This window comes from Buceros rhinoceros, unplaced genomic scaffold (assembly GCF_000710305.1).
Source record: "Buceros rhinoceros silvestris isolate BGI_N320 unplaced genomic scaffold, ASM71030v1 scaffold14547, whole genome shotgun sequence".
NCBI classification, from domain to species: domain Eukaryota; kingdom Metazoa; phylum Chordata; class Aves; order Bucerotiformes; family Bucerotidae; genus Buceros; species Buceros rhinoceros.
Window position 1 is genome coordinate 21816 of NW_010421673.1, and position 25608 is coordinate 47423.

The following is a 25608-nucleotide window of genomic DNA, read 5'->3' on the forward strand; positions in this document are numbered from 1 at the left end:
TTGCCCCCTTCTGTAAAGGTCTCCTTGTAAGGTATTGCATGAATTTTAGATCCTAAGAAGGTGGTGTCAAGCTGTAGCAGCGCACGGTGGCTTTCCTTCCTTCTCCCTCCCACCCCAGAAAGCTGCTCGCTGGGGGCTGTTTCTGCAGGTGCAAAACACAGAGCATTTAAAGAGGACTTCAAGCTTTAGAGGAACTGTTCTAACCAAATAAAAATGTTCTTATATCTCTTCAGAATTACTCTCGGTTAAGAGATCCAAACTCTTGAAGTAATTGGTTTGAGCAGTCTGTCCAAGTAATAGTCTGTGCCCATGAGCCATGTCATAGAAAAAGTGTTCGGTGGTCTATGGCTGCTGTTGATACTGCCCTTCTGTTGCTGTGTAGAAGTCATCAAGCACGCTCTGTAGATAATCAAATGTTGGCCTCTCTTCTGCTTTGTCTTTCCAGCACGTTTTCATGATATCGTAAAGCTCAGCGGGACAGGTTTCCATGCGTGGCATTCGGTACCCGCGCTGAAGAGCAACCATCACGTCCGAATTGCTCATACCTTCAACAGAGGGAAAAAAAAAAAAAAGGAAAGTTTTGATGAAATGCTTTTTTGGCTTTAACCTCTTCTAGAAATACTGTCAGCTGTGTAACCCGAGTCTGGCTCAGAGTGCTGACTTCGGGCACATCTTTTGCATTTTTAGTTCCTCCTTGGAAGGAAGAGTGAAGTTTTTCCGGAGATAATTCTGCACATGTGTATAAGGGGGTGGGGGGAAAAGTGGTGTGAAAGTAGCAGTGGTGGTGTTGTCACAGAATAAGGAATCACTGCTATATAAAGGCAAAATAAACACAGGATGGAAGCCAATAAAGCATTTTATAGAGAACGGCGCTCTGATGGCTTGAGCTTATGGAAATAGGTTGTATATAATGGGTGCAGTAAAATAGTGATTCATGCTATGCCCAGTCTTAGTTAACTGTGTGCTGCTACCTGTGGGTTTAAGTATTTTGTAGCATTGTGCTTCAAGCTAGTGTCTGCAAGACTGATTGTTACTTCTGAATGCCCCGGACACAGCTACCCTGCAGAAAAACTATCTGGTAAATGACCATTTAACTTCACAAGACAAAAACCAAAAAGCCTTGTCGCTATTTCATAATAAATACGTCCTGAACATAGATGCATATGTCTGGGGTTTAAATAAAGCAAAAAGGTTTACCTGTTGTTCCCCGCCCCCCAGCTGTATTCTCAAAATAGCTATTTGTTTAACTCTGCCTTCTATGGTTTTTTTTCATAGCTAGAGACTTACCTGTCTCATCAAAACTACATCCTCCCTGGTAAGAGAAATACATCCCACAAGCATATTTGTTTACTTACTTACACCCTCTAAAAATGCAAGCAGAGGACATTAGCTCTAAAGGTTTGGTATGGGTGTGTCAACTTAGGAGGTGGCACTTGTTAAAGCTTCACAGATAAAGATGTATTTCCTTAGGTTAGAGCCTGGGAAGGGACGTGAACACAGGGGTATGGAGGAAGAATCCCACTGCACAGAAAGTGGCATAATTTGTCAAGAGCAGTGGACAGAGCTGGGATGCAAGTGTGGATGTTGCCAGTATTTGACATACTATCATCATCTCACCACCTGGAAATTAGCTTTAACCACCACTGCAACTTATTTGCCCAGAGAATCAGATACTCATTTTGTACTTTAGAGGTAGTTCCTGAAACTAGAGTCCCACTACTTGCTTTGAGTTTCTCAGGAAGAGAAACAGCTGTTGGAATGTAAGAACAAAGATCACAAAAGCTCCGAGTTTCTTGGCTGGAAATGCTTCCCCCAAGTTGCCTGCGCGGATTTTCTTCACAGGTATTAACTACATGCCAGTTTCAACTCAAACTGTTTCAAAGGCAGCTGAATATTCTGTTAGTTGCTGGAGCTGGTTAATAACTGAAAATAATATTTTGAAGCATTGTCATTAGGACCGAAAAATCAATTTGCTGTTTGTTTCTCTCCAGTGGCTGCTGGTTACAACCTGCCACCAGGTTATTCTTGCCATGCTGGGGTGATTTGCCTAAACCTGTCACATCTCTTCATGTTAACCGGTCTCCCATTTATTCTTCTGTCCTAGTTCTTCAGTATCAACTAACAAACTCTTTCAATTCATACTTCTATTTAAAACAGACATATATCCCTCTTCCAGTTTAATGCAAGCAGTGCCTGCAACCTATTAAAATCCTCCTGTATGCAGTCAAGAGGTTTCTGCTTCTAATTGCTGCTTGACAAATGAATGCACAGCGTAGAGCCAATTTATGGTCCTCGTAAAACCGCTCCCATATTTAAGAAGTTTTGCCCAGACTTCCCCTAGAAGAGGTATTTTCCCACAGCAGTGGAGCAGCACCGTGTCTGCTGTGCAGATTGGTTTTGTTCTTTAAATAAGAATAGGATTTGTTTTAGGGCAGAGGGAGCAGACTTAGCTGCAGAATTAAGTATTGGATTGGGTTTGTGTTTTTGTAGTGAGCTCGGAGGTCTGCTCAGGGAGGACAATTTTCAAGGCATCCAGAAATAACCTTGTGAGCCCAGCTCAGTGCAGGCAGCTGTCTGGGAACCTAATGGGGGAAAAGTATCCTGGCTGTGGGAAGAGCCGTGCACCTCCTGGCTGCATACAGCTCCCATCTGATCCCTCCTCGGGACACGAGCAGTGTGTAGAATAGCTTTGGGAGGACCTGCTACTCAGTCACATATTTTATAGCTCTTACCTAAAAACCAGCCCAGGGTGTATGTTTGAACACTTAGCTGTGCAAGCAGCCCTATCACTGCCTGAAGCTTAAGGGGGGCTGCTCTTGAGCTTAAGAGTTTTCCTGGACCGGAGCCTTTCCGAGCAATGAGAATGTCTGGTTTGGCTCTACCTCTTGAACGGAAAGTTGATATGTTCGTCCACAACGTAGTGTAAAGCTGGCGGCCACTGCTGCTTCCCTGCTGCCCCCATCTCACAGGAGGTCTGGTCTCCCTGTGCCCGAGGTGTGGCACTTGCCATCACCTCAGGGACTCGGCTCTGCCCCTTTGCCATCTCTGGCCGTTCAGGGTGCAGAATTCCAGCTGCTCACAAAGGGGTGGTGAAAAATGTTTAAACAGCAAGAGCTGCTGGGAAGGTTTGCTTGGAGGAAATATCTCCTCTCCTTTTAAACTGCAGGATCCTAAGGGTTCATCTCTGATATGGGCAGTACAGGTGAACACGGTTGGACTTTCCCTTTTGCCCACAAGATAAGAGAATTTAGGTCAGTTTTCCATAAGCTTAAATGACTGCAGTCTGCTGCCCCGAGTTAATCAATCAGCTATGTCTTAGACATGACAGGTTTTGTGCATCAACATACCCTTCACACAAGCTGTGTCTGTGTGCTGGAACATTAATGTGTATTTTGTTTAGCAGGGAGAAAAAAGAAACACGAAGCACGTAACCACGGAACAAGGAAGAGTAAATATTCCCAGCAGTACGTCAACAGTGCTTTAGGCTCTGCTTTCCTATTTGTTTAGATTAGCTCACACTGACAAATTATTACAGCCTATTTGCTCGGGAAAACATGCTTTCATCGTTCGTTCACATATTACAGCATTAAAAACCCCAGCAGCTTACACAGTCCTCGCTCGGGGACTGTGCTGCTGCCCCTAGAGCCGGAGTCTGGGACAATGCAGCATCTGCTGCAGTTCCAACACCTTTTGAATATTTAAAAATTACCACAGTGGCATGGTGCCATTAGTCCGTTTGCTAAAAAAAAAAGCACTGATGTCACGAATGCACGTACCTGGATAAGGAATCTTTCCATATGTAACGATTTCATACAGGAGAATCCCAAACGACCACACATCAGATTTAATAGTGAAGGATCCATAGTTAATTGCCTCTGGTGCTGTCCATTTAATAGGGAATTTTGCACCTAAAAAAAAAAATACAGAGTCTCAATCAGTCGAAGCTGTATTTAAACACTCAATATCACATCATTGAAAGGTCTTAAAAAACGTGCCGGTGCTACCCCTAAATTATTACCAGGAACTCCCTCTGCCCAAGAGTTATCAGCAGAGATGGGCTGCGGGGTGCGTGTTCCCACACTGCACATCCCGTGTCAGAGGTGCAAATAAGATGCCAGAAGGTACTCAGCACCTTTTGGCTCCATGTAAAAGCTGCCTCCTTCCACTTAAAAGTTCAAGCAGCCTTCGCTGGGGAATATGACACCAGCTCTTCAGACCGTAACACAAACAGTCTCTCCATGCCCTTTTTAGCCTGCTCTATCATTCGGGCACACCACACTAGGTAAGGCAGGAAACACCTCAAAGAAACTGGGCATAAAGAATTTATAACCTGAAAGGTGCATTTAATCAATATACAATGTCCAGAGCTAGCTAAAAACCACAAGGATGGGTTCTGCACCTCTGGAAACTGCCGTATCAGCCCCTCCTCTCTGGTCTGTTGAGTTCCTCTTCCCCATTTTCCTTTAATCTCCGCTGTCACGCATTCTTCTCTTTCTTCCTCATACCTTTGTTTTGTCCTACGTTACCAAAGTCTCCGTTCAGGCAGTGGGAAAATAGGATGTGTTGTCTTTAAAAGGAGAAAGCCAGCCAGCGAACCCGCTCCAAAAAGTTACCCCAATGCCATGTGTGCACAGAAGCGTAACTAAAAACCTTTCACTGCAGCAAACTGACTACACACTTCTTGAAAGGATCCTCGACAACATGAGCAAAACACATGTGGCAAAACCCGGACACGTCTCTTTAACAGTATGATTTCCCCTCTCGCCAGCCCTGACCCTGCTGTGGCGTCACCTCCCATCCATGTGCTGAACTGGGATGCGACCCAGCCCTCGGCGTAGCAGCAACGCTGCTGGCCGGGAAAATCAGCGCTGTGGTTCTGAAAGCAGCTTCAGAAGATGAGCAGTTCTGCTAAAGGTTTTCTTGGTACCGGCGTCTACAACCTCTAGGGCTCCTTCCTTTCCCTAAGTGAAAGGGAGCACTGAGAGGTTGTTTCCTTATTCTTTTCTGAAGCTGTTGGCATCAGAACGCTGCCTCTAGGAAGTTATCACGGCATTTCCCGTCCTTGGTGACCGTATTATCGTTAGACACAGCCTGACCACCTCCCGCAGGCTGCAGTTTTAAAGACAAACCTACAGACACGTACCTTCCCTTGCTGTATACTCGTTGTCTTCGATGACTCTTGCTAATCCAAAATCAGCGATTTTGCACATCAGTAAATCCGAAACCAGAACGTTCGCTGCTCTCAGATCTCGATGGATGTAATTTTTTCTTTCTATGTACGCCATCCCTTCTGCAATCTGTAACCAAAGAAACAACTGCTCTGATATTTCCGCACCACACAGCAGGTCTGACCGCTCTGTCCTTTCTGACACCTTCCAAGGTATCAGCAAAGCTGCATCTGTTTATCCATCACCAGGATCTTTGGAGCATTTTCAAAGGTGATTGCCATGGAAAACCTATCTGCAGATCCAGTCCTGCAAAACTATACTTACAGAAGCAGCTTCGAAAGAATTGTTGGGGTGAACAACAGCTGGCAGGGTCAGAGATAAGTATTAGAGACATTTCCTGAAACAAAATCTTAATTGAAGTGTTCCTAAGATTTCTACTTAAAACAGTCTCTTCCCCAAATTATTAGCCAGTCTATTTTCCAAATATTAAATCCTTCCATTTTCTTAGTAAGTTAAACAAGATACAAATATTCTTTCGTGGACTGATGAAGGAGCAGTGCAGATAGAGTTAAAAAAACCCCAAACAACTTTCTGTTTACCCAGAACAGGCCCAGACAATCAGGAAACAATTACTGAGATAAGGCAAACAAATATGTCTTTATTTTGTTCTGCTACAACGTGTTCATACGTGAGGAGTGTTTGGCAACAGCCAGCTCTCAGATACCATCAGAAGTAAATTTAGTTTGTATTTCAGCAGCCCAAATTAACTTCTAAACCGAATTAAAGATTAATAATGTTCTCAAAATATGCACCAGGTTCAATTTTTTCCCAGTATTTGCCCAGACTATCTTTGCTAATGAAGCAGCAGTAAAGCAGCAAGGGACCTTCTCCAGCACCGGTCCCCAGCACACTCATGGTGTGGGCTCCTTCCTCTCCCTCTCAGGAGAAGGCAAGCGCACGGACCCCTTCTCAGCCCCAGAGGTGCTCGTGTCAGCCGTGCAGTGAAGCAGGCAGGAGCACCTGAACCCATTTTGAGAGAACATTGACATCACTTCTGCTTCTCCATTTTTAAAAAGTCCCCGAGGGGTCCTGCGAAGGCACACACTGCCACCACTTACAACACAAAACCACACGGTCTTCGTTCCTCTTTTTCGCTTTAGGCAACGGAAAAAAAGAGCCACTTGCCCTCCCACCTCCTTCCACTGCAAACCTCCTCTTGTGAATCAATATATTCTTCAGTGCTGAGCGTTACGGTGCCCTTCTACAACGCGGGGGGTTCTCACACTAAACCAGAAAGAAACTCCGATGGTGAGGAGGGTGAAGAACACCTGCATTTCACCATTTCTAGAAATAAGTGAGACGTTTTATAATGAAGGAAGCAGCTACTAGTGAGCAATTGCTACAGGGAGTTTTCCTAGAGACTTAGGGATGAAACAGAAGAGCCGTGTTTGATCAGAGCCTGCTCTGCCTCTCTCTTATCCCCACGGCATTTCTTGGGTTTGGGGAGGAATGAAGGTTTTGCAGTAAGTTCGGTGCTGAGACTGGACTGAGCAGCTTGGCAGATACGACCAGGATGCAGCCAGGTCCGTTAATATCACCAAAAATACATCGGCCTTCACAAAGGAACCAACCTTCCTCCTACCTCCCTGCACAGATTTAACATTTGGGCAAACTGCTGGCTGGGGAATGAACAACCACAAAAAGTTGTTTGTGATGGCGATATTTATTTTCCAAGGCCAACAAAGCAAAGCCATTGGAAAGCCCATTTGATTTCCTCTTGTTTGTGCCAGACTCGCTGAAGTCATCATCTCGTCAGTCACAGACGAAGAGTGTGACATCAGAAAGCCCATTGTGTTTTCAGGAAATACAAACTGCATTTCCGTGAAATCCCAGGTTTTGTCTGCGTTGAATCACAGAAATTTGAGGAACCCACACATGGGCAAGCACTTGGGCATACAAAAAATCCCCAGGTAGGAAAAAGAATAATGGGTAAGGAATTTTGAAAGGGAGAAGGAGGGGAAACACAGCAAGTGGACAACTGGATTCACACAACTGGTCATGCTAAACTTTTGCAAAAGAGAAAAATAAAAGAAAAATAGAGGGTTTTTTGATCAAGGGAATGGGTGCCAGAGCCCGTGTGATAATTGTTGGGTTTTCATTGCCAAATGATACGTTAAAAGTAGAGAAATTCATGGGAACAAAAGAAAATTGATGCCTTTTTCCTGCCCTTTTAATGATCATTGGTACCTGTCGAGACTGTTCGGCTACGTGTAACTACCACCCAGGAGCAGGATGGGAAAGCTAATTTGGGCTTCCAGCCTTTAAAAGAGGATTCTGACTACATTGCATGAGCGTTAGTACCAAGAAGGGAGCAGTTTCCCCTTCACCTTTAATGAGCTACTGACGCGCTTCTAGAAATACCCGAGTTAAATCCTGTGAAAAACACCCAACAGAACGTCACGCAATAAATGACCGACTGGAACCGCAGTTCTGGGACAGCTCTGTCACCCATCTGGGGGGATTTCAGCTGGCACTGCTCTTTACTCACTGATTCTGCTCTTTCTACCTGTAAAGCAGGGTCGTTACTTAACTTTCTGGAACACTTCTGGGTCATTTCACGAATAGGTACAAAACCGTTCCAAAATCCTGAAAGAAAATGGTAACGAAAGCACGGAGCAAACAGTTGTGCTTTGAAAATACATGTTACCTACTTTCTGACCCAGTTTTTTGTAGCTTCTGATGGCGTTTGGGGAACTCTGGGGGAAAAAAAACAAACTAAAAAGGGAGTAACCTACAATTTCCAAAATATTGAGCAACAGCTGGGCTGAAAACCTCTCCTGCCATATTATAAACCATTCTGCATCACTCAAAGTCCCCTCTATCACTGCTTTAAGTATGACATTTCTGAGATTTTTAAAACCAACACAACACCCCTAACTGCAATTAAAAGATCTGCTGTAAAACCACACGTGCTTTCCTCTCCACATCCTGGGGCTCCTTTCACATCACTGCTCACAGACGTTCTTCTCTCCTGTGAATTTTACACACTATTTTCAAAACTACTTCTTTTTTCCTGCCCACCGTTATTTCTCTCTCCAGACCACGACCTGGGATCCAGCAGGTTTGCCTCGTCTACAAAGCTTTTGCCCCACGAAATTCTCCAGGACAAGGTACCCAAAGAGCTCAGCAAACTTAGCAAGCCTATAGCTGCACTGGACCAACCATCACAGCAAACACAGCTCCTGCATCGAGCCTATGTCAGATAAAAGCTGTATTTGATATGTTGAACATCTGCATAACAATACGTGATATATTACACGTCACTTTAACCAAAGGTTAAAGCATGTTGTTAAGGGCATTGTCCAAATGCCTCTTGAACTTGGACCTGCTTGGAGCATCAACCACCTCTCTAGGAAGCCGGTTCCAAAGTGCGACCGCCCTCTTGGTGAAGAAATGCTTCCCAATATCTAATTATATATTTATCTGCACAGCAATAGCTGTATAGAACAATCTTTCTAAAGCATTCTCATCTCTCCTCATGAATTGCAACAAGTTAGTTCCATCGAGCACAACAGTCTGCAAGCTCTAATGTGTATTGATAATCCCAAAAGGTTGGCGGAACAATAACCTATCGGAAACGCCTTCGTTACCTACCAGAAACATGAATCACAGCTTGCGAAAGCACCATTTTTACTCTATTTTCTATACACCTCCCTGGACATCTAATGCTGGCAACTGTCCGTGGCAAAGCGCGGCTCCAGGTGCCTTTGATCCAGGCTTTGACACACAAATGACCCCGGGGTCTCCCTACAGATTTTGTTTCTGACACAGGATAACTCGTACATTTTGAAACCATCATCTCTGTTCATAAATCAGATGTACCCGAAATATTATTTACTTAGATTTCATTTATTTCACAGTGATTTACATAAGAATTTGAGACCAACAGTAGTCCCTGGAGGTTAAGAGAAAAGTTAGACCTAACTGAAGAAGTTGAAGTGATGCATTTATTAACACTGAGGGAACCTCATAAGCACAAACTCACAAACCTGTGCTTACAGGTCCAGCTCCGAGCTGCTTGAATTGAAAGCAGCCTTTCCACAAAGGAAATGGGCCGCGTTCCTCTGCCACCTAAGCAGGTCACCAGCAGAGTCTAAGAGTCAAGCCTCACTTCACATATTCCCTTTGAAATCCCTTTTATCTAGTCCCTCCTTTCAAGCAACCTTATTTACTCAGACCAAAACTTACTTGAAAATTACTTTTTTCTTTTTAAATGCAAAAAACCTTAGGATAAAGTTTCCCAGCGTGAGTTTCAGACCATAAACCCCCATTAATTTTGAGCATAATTTTAAAAATTTACCTGAGCAGAGAAGTCAATTAGCTTTGGGAGCAACAATTTACTTCCTTCGTCGCTCTTCAGAAAATCCAGCAAACTTCCTGTTACAAAAGAGAAAGATTAAGTCAGTGCAGCTTATAACCGAAATAAAGGTCACGCCAGGTCCCCAGTTTTCTGGAACATAAATTTTTTGCAGCGAAGTGTTTTGATGTGTTTTCAAGTAGACTACAGCGAGGATTTAACATCAGTAACATCCAAGTCAGCACGTCGGGTACCCAAGTTTTGCCATTTTCCTGGGTGTAGAAACCCCCCACCTTAGCTCAGGGGTGCTCACTTCGTATACTGAGCTCGCTTACTCCGTGTAGTAATGCTCCGATAAAGGTTGTCCTTTTCTAGCAGTGCAGCCATCCTCGCAGGACCACTCATCACTCCCCTTATTACACACAAATTCATCAGTTCAAGGGCCACGTAAGGCAGTTTCTAAGGTTTGGTTTAATTGCCTTGATATGACACCAGACACCAAAGTTAGGGAGGAAGCCCAAAGGAACCAGAGTGATTTTGGGGGTGATGCTCTGCATCTGAAACAATTTAAAATGCTACATTTAAAAATAGCTTCTTTCACAAATGCAGCAAGGAATTGTAAAGATAAAGCCTCAGACCTCCTCTGGGGTAGGTGCTTCTTCACTTTATAGCAGAGCGTTCAAAAGAATAACACTAAAATCCAAATGTTTCCTTTTTCATTCCTTTCTTTTTAAAGAAAGGGGATTAATTTAGGAGAAGCAGAAGAGTTTACTAAGGCGTCACTTGCAGATCCAACGCTGTTCTCACCTTTTGCCATGAATTCTGTTATGATATAAATAGGTTCTTCTTTGGTCACTACAGCATAGAGCCTAACGAGCTTATCGTGCTGAAGGGTCTTCATGAGGTTGGCTTCCTCCAGGAAGGCTTGCACTGACATCGTTCCAGGCTTCAGGGTCTTCACGGCCACTTTCGTACTGTTATGATAGTAACCTGAAAGGAGGGAAGATGTTCAGTGGTCTTGAGGTCCCTCTGCGCCCCACAGCACCCCGACTAGGGGGAGTTTGAGGGTGGATTCCGGGAATAGCTAACAGCCTGAGAGCAAGTGCCAGATGTAGCACAAATATTTACACTAGAATTCCTTTCGATTTTGCAACTGATACAAGATTGCAGGGAAAAATGATCCATTCCCTGTTTTTAGATATCAGTTATCAGAAGAAAAAAAAAAAAAAGGCAAATTATCTTACTTCATACCAAGTTTTCATTTACAAATAGCACATAAAGTATTCAAACAGTCAAGAGATGTTTTAATTAACATCCATATGAATTGTCTCAGAATCTAATGGAGTCCACGGATTCCTCGCAAGGTTCCAGAGCATCTTGAAGTACCACTACTATAACCATTTCGCACGTGCCAGTCTCATGCTTTTAATCCTTCCTGTAACCCTCTGCGCCCAAAGCGGAGCGTTCCAGGAAAGTGCAGTCAAATGAGGAGTCTCATGACCGGTGACGCCACGCTGCCAGGACTGCAATCCTCCAGCGTTCAGAGACAGATTTAAAAGAAGGTGATGACTCCTCCTCGCATAGCCCATGCCGAGATGGAAGAGACTGGCTGTTGCATTTCTCTGTTTATCAAACCTCCTAATGTAATATTCTAATTATATAAAAAGCAACTATCAGTAAAGAGAAAAGCAGTGAATTGTTTTCTCCTTTAATCTTTTCCAAACATAAACATTAAAATAGCATTAAAAAAACAGAGTAGCAAGCACGATCCTAAATTTTATCTTGTGGAGTAATTGAATTTGAAAAATAAAAGAAATAAAGTAAATAAAAGAGAGAGAGAGGGATGTAAATGCAACTTTGTCCCCCACCGTAACCATTTCGACATTGCAAAAATATTTCTCGGAAGAGGCAAAACTTTCATGACTCAATGAAATGGCCTCATTTCCTTATTCAGCAACAATCCAGACAGTATTACCACAACAGATACACCTCTGAACCGAAGCCTGCTATTTCCCTAAACTATTTATCATCCTAAGATCAGAAATCGGTGGCAGAGCAAGGCAGCGATTTCCAGATCTTGAGGAATTGCTCTAACCACTGCCTCTTCTACCTCTCTTTTTAAAAAGAAGGATCATCACCTGAGAAGAGCCACTATGTTGTCACAAAATATTCTCCCACATGGTTAATAAATACATTTTTCCAAACGTGGTCAGGTCAAACCATAACAAAGTTACGCTGTAAATGATCTAATAACAAGAAATGACCACTACAGATCAAACCGGCTGTTAAAGCTCAGGTACACAACTGGTATCTATCACAAAAACGGGTGTGAAATAAATTTCTTCCTGCTTAAGAAGCAGGAAGAAAATTTGTATCATTTCTTGAGGCCAAATTTGTTGAATACTCTACTGCACATACTAATTAGTAACATTATTTCTGTGAAGGAATTGTGAATAACGCACTTAACATTAACGATGTGACGGCATTTTACATTCCCTAAAGAGATCCATCAAGCTAGGGTTCAACTTACAGAAAGTTCATGTCATTACAACACCTCACCCACACTGATGTTTTCTGCAGGAAAACTGTCTAACCCGACCCTCTGCCTTTAAGAGACAAAGAAAATTAGCTGATGAGAGCACTGGAGAGAATTGATCCCCATCTCTCCCGTGTTCACTTATTTCATCAGGTATTGGGAGGGATGGGACACCAAAGCACCGAGGCAAGGTGCTCATGAACTCTAGGAGCACACAGAAGAGTGTGGACCACTGGCATTTGGCAAAAATTGAGTTTGTCACTTCTCCTCGCACCCATTATCAGCAAAACCAGCGTTAGCTGGTCTTGGGCTAAGGACCACATCAGACCTGGAGCGGGCAGCGTCTTTTTAGTACGCGTCTGTGCCAGCCCAGTTTAACCGAGCCCTAGTCCTCGTGCCAGGGCACTGCCCATGACCGTGAGGACCTCTGTGGCCGTGCCCAGGAAGATTGTCTGCTTTGCAGGCACGCTCTTACCGTACAGGTACGAAACTGCAGCCTGTGTGCAGGTGGAGGGAAATCGGTGACCCCAAAGCGCTTCAGCTGGTGGCAGCAAGTTTAATGTCCGCGCTGCACCGCAGAAGGATTCCAGCGATGCGCAGGGAGCTGCGGGAAGGGCTACAGCACTGCATCGTCCCCGCTTTGTACCATCCCTGCAGGTCCGAACCCTTCGCTAACATCTGCCCTGGCTGAACTGAACCTGGCTCCAGGTGTGACCCCGGCTCACGCTGCGTCACGGTATGCCCTGCCACACGGTGTGAATGAACACGCGGTCGGACTGCTGCCTAAGCGTGAGTTCAGAAAGACAGGCAAGTCACGAAATCCTCGCTTACACCTGGAATCCTTGACATAAAATCCAGACTCTTTGCAACTCGCATGCAGCTCGTGTATGTACTGTAAAAAATCAATTTCTGACAATTATAAATTGTACCGGCAAGTTTTCTTGATTCATTTTAGATGCCTTTTATTTTAATCTCAGTATTTCTGCGGTATGATTGATTTTTCTAAGAGCTGCACAAGAACATCCAAAATGCTTATTACTTATGTTCTAATGTGGGAGTTACCAAATGAGAGAATCTTTTACACACAAGATGCAAGCAAAATGTGTCTCATTAATAAAATACTCTATAATGGTTCCACTTGGCTTGTCAACTTTTCTCTTAGCCCTGCTTGAGAATTCTCTTCATGGATTATTAATACCACAGAGCCTTACGATTCACATCATATCGGTGCACGCTAGGAACAAAAATGCATAAAATATAGACCCTGCTCCAGCAGTGCTACTCGGGTTCATCACGTCACTAAAGAAGCTGCCCAGATGCACTGAGCTCCATGGTTAAAAAACCTTCCTACCAGGGCAGGAAACAAGCCACTCTGCAGTTCAGATTTCTAAATTAAATCAGAATTCGAAAATTAAATGTGATACAAGCAACAGTACTCAAGTCTGAGGAATGTGATGATGTGTTACACAGAGAATCGTGTTCTTTGCTACACGTTAGAATAGAATCCTCCAAAAATTGTGTGTTGTGTATTTATTTTGCAGTTGATTTAATTATTTTGACAGAGTAGTATCTCAGCCAGCCAGGCTGCCCCCAGATTCTTGCATGGGCTTAATCAGGCTGAGCTGTGATGTGAATTTATAACAGACAATAATGGGGCTGAGCCTACTGTTTCTGACCAGATCTCCACGACTGGAGGTGAACAACTTTGTGAACAAGGCTACAAGATGCAGCTTTCTCCTTCCTCTGCTTTCACAGTAATTCCCTGAGGTCATACTGGGAACGACTTGTCTGAGCAAGGTATGGCTGCTGGAAGCCAGATAACGTCTCAGGCCATTATGACTGCGGGAGGTACCGGGGAACAGACTGCAGCTTCTCTGCATCCTATTGCTCGTCAGCACATCACTCAGCTGAAGAGCAGAGCAATGCAAGAGCGTTCCATCCATCCTCCTCCACCTCCAGCTCATCTCCATACAGCCCATTGAATTTCTTCTTGATAAAGGATACTTAGAACGGTGGTTTCAGAGGGCGCAGTGTCCCATTCAGGGGGATATGGGGGTCTACTTTTTGTTACTGGGCTTTTCTTAGTCCTTCCATAACATTAGCCAACTCCCTCCAAAATGTGCACGAGGAAGATGTCAGCTTGGAAGCCCAAAGAGTATTTACAGACAAACTAAAAAGACAAGACTATAAAAGATGTGCTGGCATATCTTCACACTGCAGAAACAGTATTATCTCTATCTTCCCGTGTATCAGAACCGCAAAAAGGCTGAGGTTGGAAGGAACCTCTGGAGAGCGCCTGGTCCAATCCCCCTGATTGAGCAGGGCCACCTAGAGCTGCTTGTGCAGGTCTGTGTCCTGTTGGCTTTTGAATATCTCCAAGGATGGAGACCCCACGACTTCCCTGGGCTCCCTGTGTTTGTGTTTCACCCCCAGAGTGAAAAAGTATTTCCTGATATTCAGAGGGAGTCTCTGTTTGTGCCCATTACCTCTAGTCCTGTCACCGGGCACCACGGAGCCACTGGGCTCCGTCCTCTTTGCACCGTCCCTTCAGGTATTTACGTACACGATGAGATCCCCCAGAGCCTTCTCTTCTCCAGGTGAACAGTCCCAGGTCCCTCAGCCTTTCCTCATAACAGAGACGCTCCAGTCCCTTAATCACCTTTGTGGCCCTTCCCTGGAATCTCCTCTCTTCCTGGGGGAGCCCCGTTCCTCCGAATGGGACACTGCGCCCTCTGAAACCTCAATTCTAAGTACCCTTTATCAAGAAGAAATTTATTTCACAATTAAACCATGGAACTGTGGCTGAAGAATAACTTTGTCCTATATGAGGAGAGAAGGTAACAACTAGGTTATTTCTCAACTACCTCCACGTAGCTCCTCATGCCCCTGGTTGATCGTTACACCGCAGTGTTTGTGGACATCCCCGCACCACGCAGCTGACCTAATACATCTTTTCCAGCTTGAACTTCCTTGGTTCTCAGATTAGCCACGCTCCTGATTCGACAGGACCTGCCCTGTGCAAATCAGCGTCTCTTGCCTCAGAAAGGAAGCAGAGAAGAGGAAACACAACGATCGCTTTCACAGTACGTTAACTTTTCTCACAGTGCAGCAGTTCTGATGGAGGGGTTAGGCGCAGTTTAGATGGTAAAATAATGCCGTGAACAAGAGGAAACATCTTGAACCAAAACCGCCCTTTTAAAGTTCAATGCCTTTGTGCGTGTGTGTGCAGAAGCAGTCACTTCCCAAAGCGGTCTGCATTTCCAAGCAGCTGATTGCCTTCTGCCCCAAAGTCCTTCAGAGCACCGCGGTGTCAGTTAAACACCGTTTGTTAGTCACAAAAACCTGCGCAAAGGCTGACACCTGTCTGAACTAGGATGTAACTTGTCACTCAGGCATACCACAGCTAGAGGGTTTTTCTGTGAAGGCAGCTGAAAGGCTGGATTTGGCCACATTCTATCACAGAGATACGTTGCTTGCATTTTTTACACGGTGTCTACCAAAAGGTTGCAGCTATGACTGAACAAGAGCTTTCTGATCGACACCGTGGCCCTGTGCAGACTTTGCCACTCAAACGGCACCGCTCTGTCCTTCACTCTTCGAAAGCAGAGCATCTCTTCAAAGCAATGGCATCCCCGGCCAACTGCCACGGGTCATCAGAGCCCTCTTCATGGCTTTGTCTTCTAGTAGACTTCGGGATACGCTTTTAAGTTGCTCAGAAATGCCCTGCCTATAGAATTTTGGATAGTAATAAATCTGATCTATTATTATTATTGTAACGATATTATTAGTATTTAAATATAATATCCAAAAAGCAGATTCAGAGAAGGGCTAAGACAAAGATTTGTCTTGAAAACAACAGCCTAATGAAGACTTTGGGAGGAAAGCGAGGTTGACCTCGAATAAGATGGTAACTGGTAACAAGGAGGTGATGAATAGTGCACAGACCAGGAAATACGGAGCCCCCAGGAATACTCGGCTGCCTGGGGAGGCAGCGTTTCAAAAGCGTGAGGATTCAAGAATTTTTTAAGAATGTGGTTACATCTGTGACAAGGGGCTACGACCAGTAAGTCACTGAGGCTGAGAAAATATGGTTTATAGGTGAACAAAGCTATTTATGGTTATAATAATTAATGCTATCATTTTTTTGCCAGGTATATATTAACATTTACAACTTGTAAATCTTATGACATTTTCACTACTGGGGACTTTCACAGTAATTCAAGGTAAGGGGTGATCAAGCTCTAATCCTAGTACATAAATCACCTGCTTTTTGAGCAGCGAGCTGGCAGACAATAAGCTGGGATTAAGCACCCCTTTTTTTCACCCAGTACAGCACTGCCAAGCATCTTCTTTACCAAGAACAATGAAAACTCTGTATGTGTTCACCAAAACACACGTTTTCTTTTTATTTTGTGTTCTTCACCACTTTCTGATTCGAAACAAAGTTCTGAGAGGCCCATCAGCGGTCAGAACCAGGAGTCACATCTTACTCTAACCTTCTCCTTCCTCCCCAAAACACAACCCAAAAGCCCCCTATTGCCTTTGACCTTCTAAACTACAGTGCTTACTCACTGTTTTTTCCCCTTAAAACACATCGAAGGATTTGTTACACGTCTCTGTCAGGTACCTGCCTCCCCACAAACCCTCTCTCCCCACGAGAAGGTACATTCTGGGTCAGATTGTGCTGTTTTGCGAGAATATCGTGGTTCATGTCCACTGTTTTCCTGAATGCCTCTGAAACGATGCTTCTTCCAGCAGATTTTAATCCTCCTTTCCAAGGAATAAACTTACCCATCCAGACTTCTCCAAACTGACCAGCTCCAAGTTTCTTCACTAGTTTAATCGATTCCCGTGGAATTTCCCATGCGTCTTTATCCCACGGTTTTTGAGGCTTGGGGCTAATACAAGCTTTTTCCAGCTTTCTGCATAAGCCATCTGATTGCTCTGGTTTTCAAAGGAAAAACAAAGTACAAAACCAGTTACGCTCCTGTGCCTGACAACTTGCGACAAACATCATTTAACCGAAGGTGTGCATTAACCAGCTCAAAACGATGGTCAAAATAATTAGCTGTTTTGATGAAAACGTAACCTTTCCGGTGCTTTCACGTAACTCTAAGCAACTCTGAACTGAAATTTGGTATTCAGAGACAAATTTAATATAGAAGTGACTCACGCATGTGGTTACCATCAGATTATTAAGGGGTTTTAGTACAATTTCTACCAAATAAATGCAACATAAGAGCTGATTACTGACAGGACGTTGATGAAGATACACACTGGAGTCACGCTTGGGACCTGTATTCTGAATTTGTCATTAAATTTTCTTGCAGTGCGGTTTCAGACACATGTGCATGCAAGCATAAGTAGGTCACCACTATTTTTTCTCCAGACACTGACCAGCTACAAGTTTAATACAAATGTTGAATAATTCTCAGGTTTCCACCTGTGCCAAAGAATTACCACACATGTCTAACAACACAGAGAAATCTCATGGCCACGTCCTCAGCGCGGCTTTGAAAAGTCACTCTGTGATTTTTGGTGCCACTTTTTTTGTCTTCACTATCTTCCCAGTTAAAAGACTAAACCCGCTGTATTTTAGATCTATCCACCAGGACCTTATGCAGAACAGAAAGTCACTTTTGTAGCTAAAACAGAGGTAGGAACTTGCACACCCCCCTTTCTTTTTGAAAAAGGAATCTATACATTCCACGTGGGTGCAATTCTCTTTCTTTGAAGTCAACGGAATTTCACTCCCTTCAAAACATCATTAATAATAAATAAATGAAGAAATAAAATAATTTGATAGGAGAAATAAAAACAATTCCACGCTCAACACCAGATACAAGAAGACATTCACAAGTCTGTGTGTATTTCTGCTAATTGTGAATAAAAATGTACTCTCCAATACAGAACTAATTTATTTACAATGCAGGCAACTCTTACTATAGCCTCCCATCATCGTAACTTTGTTGAGGTGGTTTATAAAGCCGTTCTTTAATCTACACAGGTATTGTGAAAATAAAGGTCATTAGGTCTGATTATGTTAATGAAGTAACTTGGGTTCCAACCAGTTTATCTTTGGGTTATTTAGAAACCAACAAAACAAAACAAAAAGATGAAAACGTTTGAAACAAACCAAGATCCATTTATTTTCCTTCCCAGGAAATAATGGCTGTATTCCGTGAAGTAATTCACTAATCGATTGAACTTACTTTGATAATGCTTGATCATATCATTGATGGTGGGAAAAGTTATTCTTGGGGAGATATAAAATCCTCCATTGTCTAGACTCCTGATTTTGTAGTGCTTAATAACATCGCCATGCTGTGGATCATAGTCCCGTATGGAGAGGGAGTAGCTGCCTGTGGTTAAAGGAAGAACGATCAGTAACAGAGCAAAAATCGACAGTGATCGTGAATATATAGTCAAGCTTAACAAAATCACCCTTTTATCTGGTTTTCTTTTTAATCCTTTGTTTCCTCAAGCAGCATTTGGCAATCGGCAGAGGGAAGTTAGCCCGGAGGGAGTAGCTGCCTGCGGTTAAAGGAAGAACGATCAGTAACAGACAGCAAAAATCGACAGTGATCGTGAATATATAGTCAAGCTTAACAAAATCACCCTTTTATCTGGTTTTCTTTTTAATCCTTTGTTTCCTCAAGCAGCATTTGGCAATCGGCAGAGGGAAGTTAGCCCGCAGCCAGGGCTGAACCGGTCACCGAAACGCTTACAGTCACGCTTTCTTTTTCAATCTGATTGAACAACCCCAGGAGTCCCAGAAGTCAGGCAGCTCCACATGGGCCCAACGCCCGCTTCAGCGGAAAGTCCCCAGCTCGAGTGGCACTGGCTGGGGGCTGAGGGCTGGCACACTCCTCAGGCAGGAGGTGAAACTCGGAGGTCAGCGTTTTGCAAAAGGAACACGCTGGATGTCACGGGCCGACTAGCAGAAGGGTAGCTTGGAGATGGCTCGAGGCGCCCAGGCGGGAGGGCAGCTGGGTTAGTCCCAGGGAGCCTAACCTGGGCCTTAAGCTGGGATTTAAGGTGGGGCAGCAGGGCATCTACCCGTAACTGCAGAGCTCTCTGTTTCTTCTACTCGTACAATTATCGATGTTCATTTCCAAAGGATAAGGAACTGCCTCACCCCCACCTCTCTCCCCACAGAGAGAAACAGTTTCAGAAGGGGACAGAAAGAAATATTTTGGGGGTACTTTGCCTTACTCTCAGCAGCCACCGCTGAATTTAGGAGTCTTCCTTTGAGAACTTCATTTAGGACTCTCTATTTGAGAGCACAGAAACAACTGTACGGCCCGTTACAGGGAGCTACCGAATCAAGCATCTGCAGTGTTAGGGCCAGAGAAAAGACCCCGTGGAGAGGACAGACGTACAATCTGCTGAAGGGATTCATGCATCTTCCTCTGGAGGATGCAGTGTTAGAGCATCCAGCTGGAGAATCCAGTCAGGCTGCTGTCAAGAGTCCAGATGCCAGGGCAGAACCTCCTACGCTCTTCTCAAAGTCCCAGCTGAAGAGTCTAGAGGCTTCGCTAAGCTTTTTGGCACAAAAGGCTCTGTCTGTCTATGGCATAAACCTTTACCAAAAAGCTTTTTTTGGGGGAAAAAAAAAAATCCCACTACAGTGCAGAAGCGTAAACCCTCACTATACACTAACTACGTGTTAAACCTTGTGCCAATGGATACAGACCCAGCAATGGGAGACTATAATCTACTATTTAGGATGAAAAGTGGCCTTCAATAAAAGGATCACAAATGTTAGGACGAGAAAAGATCTCTCACTTCATTCGCTCCTGCTTCTTGTCAGTGTAATCCCATACACGCACATACACACACACTGGGTTGTTCTTTTCCTGTCTCAGCTCTGGGTGTTAACCCCTAACTCTCTCCTCCCTTTTCCTGGTGATTTTCTCATCCTTCGCACTCCTACAGAACAATCTACACAAACAGGACATGCTGGGACTAGTCCACACCCAGGGCCACCTGATGCCATTTTTTGTGAAGACGGACTGTACGTTTTATCTCTGCTGTGAACTCCAGAGTAACCCACCCCAAACTCTACCTTTTAATGTTTCGCTTTCTCTGATAAGGAAAGATCCAGGACTATTTCCAGGAGCCAGCAGCTGTCTTTCGGCATCTTTTCGGGTTATGTCTTTGAAGAACCATCTGAAAAGTATTTAGTAGAGTTAGAACCATTTCTCTCCCCCACCCACAAAGGACACTCCACCAGGGTGAAGAAGTTTGCCAGTATCTAGAGCCCGGGAGAACTTACTCTTCTGTTTCCAGCGTGTTCACTTTTGCTACGTAGTTGCTGGGAATGAAGCCTTCCTTCCTTGTCGTGAGAGATTTTGCTCTCCACCATTCTCCCAGCCTGAAAAACAGGAACAACAGTAGCAGTCACAGGAGAGAAAAGTGGTAAACTGATATTTGGGTCCTACTGTGCTGAAAGCTTTGCCCGCGCTGGAGAGAGAAGCATCTTTCCTCTGAGCTCAAGCCCCCTGAGAAGCCATCGGCTCCGCTGGATCAATGTCTGGTTGCTGTTATCAAGCCCTACCAACAGCTCCACTTGCATTTGTATTTTCACATGTGAGGGAGCTCTCTTACCATTCACATCCTCGTGTTACGAGTAGCATATCAAAACACTGCAAAGGGAATTTGATGAGCCCAAAGGAAAACTACAGTATAATGTCTATTGTCATACTTACTCCTCAATAACTTTCAATTTTTCTCCTTTTTTGAAGGACAAGTCATCTTCGTGAATGCCATCATAGGGATACAAAGCTACCACGATGACTCCGTGCTCCTCCGTTTCTACAAGGGTAGAAAGCCAAAGGCATGCTCGCGTTATTTCACAGGCTGACACGGGCGGAGCACACAGCCGCGAGATTCCAATGAAAACGTACCTTCCCTGACAAACCTCTGTCCTGGCAAGAGCTGCGCGTCTGCATTTGCCTACAATAAAACAGATCTCGAATTAAGCAGTTTTAGATCTTTGTGACAATCTTACATTACAATTACATATTATTCAGTTGCTTTGGTATGTCTTAAAGTAAAAGGAAAGACTTCAATCTTTTCCCACCGTTCTTCAAAACCGAATGAAATGGCATAAAAAAACATACTAAATCCCCACTAGATTTTGAATCGAGCAGCTCAGACCTTAGGAAGGTGTGACAGAAGCTGTGGGGAGAAAGTTCACAGTTTTGTGATGTCTGTTGAGGAGGCTTTAGGCAGGGAGCTTTAACAGGACAGTTACTGGCATGTAGCTGACGTGCTAAAGAACCACAGGCATGGTTATGTTGCTAATATTATGCAAGAAAAAAAAGAGTAATTAAAAAAAATATGGTAGTTTGTGATGAGTGTATGTTGACTGAGAGCGCCTCGAGTCCTCCACCGTGTGGTGGGTGAGAGGGGAGAGAGTGGTGCCGTTCACACCCTGCGAGAGCACGGCTCCTGAATAAGGGCAGTCAGGAAACACGGTTTTCTCAGCACAGCAGAGGGTGGGCAAAAAAAAAGAGACCAGTCAACCCGCAAAACCACAAACCCACAAACCCACTCGGTACCCTGCGGGATTCCCCTTCCCAGCACCGTAATTTTGCAGTGCCAGGCAGAACTGCAGTGAGCTGGTTCCTCCTGCTGCTCCCGTCACCGCCGCACCCTCCGCTCCCCTCCTGTCCTCACCCACGCGCCTCGTGCGAGGTCGAGCAGTGGCCTTCAGTGAGTAAAAGGAAAGTTGACTAGAGCTGGTAAAGAGTAACCAGTGGTTACTTCAGCCTTTTTAAAGAGAATAATCAGCACCCGGACCCCAGAGCTATTAAAAACACAACACCGATGCTTTTAAGAATGGTTCTAAACTACTTCAGGTTATCTAAAGTCACCGCATTCTCCTACAGACACAGCTAAACCTGGGTCAAGCGCTGCCAAGGATTACTGTTTTCCTGCCGAAAACAATGTCAAACGTACATGAATTAAGTTACAAACAGCCAATTTCACATTTTGTTTCTTTAAGTACTTCTAAGTACTTATTCACTAAAAGCCCAGTTGGGGAATAACGATCATTTGATTTTCTTCGTGCATGTGCTTTGGATTGAAGTTTAAGTTATGCCAGTCATGCTTTGATCTTGCTACCGGAATTCTCCCCTGAGACTATCTACTTACTGGCCTTTGCTGTTTATTGGACGTTGGATCCCTCACATAAATAGTTCGTTCAGTTTTACGTACTGGTTGATTCTTCAAATCTAGCCCATCTCCATGCAGATTCTCTTTCCTTTTTGATTTTATACATCCCATATTTCCTGTTGGAATAAAAAAGACGTTAAACAGAAACGTTGTGCCATAAACCGAGCCGTTTCCCACACAACCATCTGGGCCACGCAGCAAAAAGGTGCTTCCTTTTCTTACACAAGAGTTCACGGGCAGAACCACTGCAAAGGAAAGAAATGACTTCTTGTCTCAATCCATGGATGAAGCAAATATTTCAAAAGAGTTATTCACCATTTCAACACTTTCAGATTTATCATCTCTTCTCCCCACACCACCCGCCCCCTGCTGAAACCCCTTTCTGATACTTTTTCGAGCTTCAGAATAGATGTAAGAAAAATAAAATGACTGTAGTGCCAACTTATTTCTGTATCTTTTAGTGAAGAGGCTGCTTTGGAAGATGTAGGACAAAACTCCAGTCCAAACGATGAGAACTGCCGCTGGAATTAGCGACGCCTGAATCTCCTCGCTTGACCCAGCGTACGCCAGACTAGCAGGCAGCTCCGCGTGGTTCAAAGCCCTGTCTCGCACGGGGCCGATGACTTGTGCAGCCCCGGCTCCGTGGTGGATACGCTGCTACTGTGACCTTCAGTGATGGATGTCCTCGTTCAGACAGGCCTGTTACAGCAGTCTGGAACAGCCACTGTGTGTATCGGTGACACACAAGTATTTCCCCTTCAATACGATGGAGAAGGATAATCCTTCTCTCAGGACGCGTATCCGCGCTAAATCAGATGAGATAGAGCTGTTAGCATCTACGTGACTGGAACCCGACTGCTAATCTCATCATCTAATTACCCAGTACTTCAGCAAGCAGATATACAACATTATCTCTATATTCCTTCCTCAGAGGACAGTAATTCTACTTACTCTTCAAAGAATCCACTACGAGTGATTTTCAAACCTCTCCTTCCTTCCTCTCTCCCTCCTTTCAGGTCAGTGCTCTAACGCTGGGTTCACAGTCGTGTTTTCCCTTGCAGGCACACGCTGTCACTCCCCCGCCCCCCGCCACCCTAATTAATCTTTAAAGCCAGTTCTTTGAAGAACAATGTAAAACCTAAACCAAGAGCTCAGTGCGTGCACAGGCTCAAGCAAACCAGCCCTAGCTTTTAAAACACAGCTGGAGGTTGTAACACCCTGTACCTCATCTCTGGGATAGAAAAGGTCGTCATAGTGAACAGTGACACTAGGAGAGGTGGCCGCTTGCAGGTACAACTGTTTCAGTGGGATGGTGCCTTCCACACCCCACCCCTGTGGGCAGGAAAATCAGCTAGACTGGTTTGGGTTCCTATTAAAACTGGCACTTTTGTGACAATGCTACTGATAACAATAACAATAATCCTGAGTATAACAAAAAACCAAGGGCACAAGTTGTCCCACTCTGCAGGTCTCAGCCTTGCCTTCACTTAATCTCCCACCCTGCCACTGAGGAAGCAGCGCACAAGGATAGATGCACGGTGCCATCCACGTTTGCTTCTAAACATGCGAGGAGGAGGGTACCTCCTCTCCTACCATTCCTGCAAAATGCCACCTACTGCCCACAGATCTCGTGTGTCCATGAGATTCCAGCAGTGATGCGGTGAGCTGAGATACTGGTTTCACAGCAGCAGCAGAACTCGTTGCTCTCCTTCTCATCTTTTGAAATAAAAATGGAAGGAATCATCAGAAAATCAACAGGCACTGACCAGGCGTCATCATCTCACAGAGGCAGAGAATAATCTCCTCTTCTTGTGTGTCAACATTTCATCGTTCCCAGACTCGTTCGAAGGCACTGGGGCACCTTCAGCCAGGATCTTCCCTTAGAAGCTTAATTTTAGTTTGTGAAAACACCCGCTAGGAGATTTTTTTCAAATTCTCAGCTCCACGTGGGTTACAGACTCACTGTTCTGAAGGATTTTTTTTTCCTTTCAATTTTACTTTATAATTGTGGGTATATAGATAATCCTTTTTCTGTAGTTAATGGTTTACAGTAAATTCCTGAACGCTCACAGGCAGGCTGGTGTTTGCACACTCACCCTAGACCCCAGGAAGCCCAGTGTTTAATTACCTGCCACATCTGCACCATCAGGTATTTAGCCACCTAAGTGCTATCCTTTTTGCTCTTGAATAGTTCTGCTTCTACAGAACAAACAGCTAGAGTGGAGGACATACCGTAACCCGATCTAAATTGTCAGCCAAAAATCCCTTTCCCTATCTTTTTTCTGCCGCATCAGGCATGGGACCAGCTGTAATTGAAGCTTGCTGGGAGGTTGCGCTACTGAGCTCAAGGTGAGCATTTCTTTGTGACAATAACAACAACAGGTCAGTAACGCCAATGTGCAGGTGCTCCACAATCCCCCAGAAGTCCACCTGATGTCGTGTGAAATCACCCAAACACAGCGTGTGAGAGAATTTGTGACAATAACGACAACAGGTCAGTAACGCCAATGTGCAGGTGCTCCACAATCCCCCAGAAGTCCACCTGATGTCGTGTGAAATCACCCAAACACAGCGTGTGAGAGAACTCACGTGATGGCATCAAAGAGAAGACTCTGAGCCTCATCATGAAGCACGGGGGTTTTGTTTCCTCGCTCACGTGAATGGAGATGAAAGCCCATGGTCTCCACAGGACTTAGCTAAGTCTACGTTAGCAAAGCCCCAACAGTTGGTGCTGAAGCCCATCCCTGCTCCAGGGGGGGTTATTGCTCCCATCAGTCCAGCCCCAAGGACTGAAGATTCAGTAGGAGCAAGACCATAGCAAGGGTTTACCTAAAGGCAAGCCCTGCATCGTCCTAAAGTGGTCCTGGCTCGAATCACAGCCTAGGGGAGAGGGGACAACTGCTTCAGGAGCGGGATCCCGACCAAATTAAAATGCTCCTGCAGACACATCCTGAGACTTTGAGCTTCTTTATAAAACAAGCCTTTTAAATCTTGCAAAAGAAACATTCGAGGAATATGCAATAACAGAAACCAAATGTTTAGCACTTCAAATATATATAGTTAAGTACAGAACTATTTAATTTTCTGACCTTATTTCCAAAGAATTATAGGCAGACAATAGAGACAAAACACAAACAAGGTTGAAAAACAGCTTTTAACCAGTAGACACTGGATCCATGAGCACGTTCTTTTGATACCGCGGTTTCCGAACTCTTCAAAGGCCACAAGCTGTGACATTTATGTACGTGCTAGCTCTCCGTAGAGCTGTGGGCACAGGGTTCCAGGCTGCACATGAAAACTCCTCAAGAGCAGTCCCACGGCCAAGCAAACATTAACTGTCTTGGTTTCAACACCTTCTGCTCAGT

The 25608-nt window shown here is 44.5% G+C and overlaps 1 protein-coding gene across 5 annotated transcripts; it reads right to left on the minus strand.

Annotated features, from left to right (window-relative positions):
- Positions 1–342: 342 nt before the first annotated feature.
- LYN (LYN proto-oncogene, Src family tyrosine kinase) lies at positions 343–22354 on the minus strand. 5 transcript variants are annotated; one of them, XM_010139778.1, is made up of 13 exons: positions 22282–22354; positions 21336–21338; positions 20971–21009; positions 20773–20878; positions 20340–20438; positions 20130–20233; positions 18274–18423; positions 16853–17005; positions 10333–10515; positions 9529–9605; positions 5144–5297; positions 3777–3908; positions 343–545 (listed from the first exon to the last, which is right to left on the minus strand). In XM_010139778.1, the coding sequence occupies exons 1-13, from the start codon at positions 22352–22354 to the stop codon at positions 343–345; spliced, it is 1476 nt and encodes a 491-aa protein (XP_010138080.1). The 5 variants fall into 5 exon arrangements, with proteins under 5 accessions (XP_010138080.1, XP_010138076.1, XP_010138079.1 ...); XM_010139774.1 differs by lacking the exon at positions 21336–21338 and adding an exon at positions 21823–21831 and having other exon boundaries at positions 22219–22354; XM_010139777.1 differs by lacking the exon at positions 21336–21338 and having other exon boundaries at positions 20971–21019; positions 22286–22354.
- Between the last annotated feature and the right edge of the window lie 3254 nt (positions 22355–25608).

Excerpts from the sequence above, each read along its gene's own strand:
- LYN (XM_010139774.1), bottom strand. The coding sequence starts at position 22,354 with ATGGGATGTATAAAATCAAAAAGGAAAGAGAATCTGCATGGAGATGGG. Across the intron at positions 18,424-20,129 it reads AGAAAGCGAAACATTAAAAG|GCAGCTACTCCCTCTCCATA; the intron begins GTAGAGTTTGGG and ends CTTTAACCACAG. Across the intron at positions 9,606-10,332 it reads AACAGAATTCATGGCAAAAG|GAAGTTTGCTGGATTTTCTG; the intron begins GTGAGAACAGCG and ends CTTTTGTAACAG.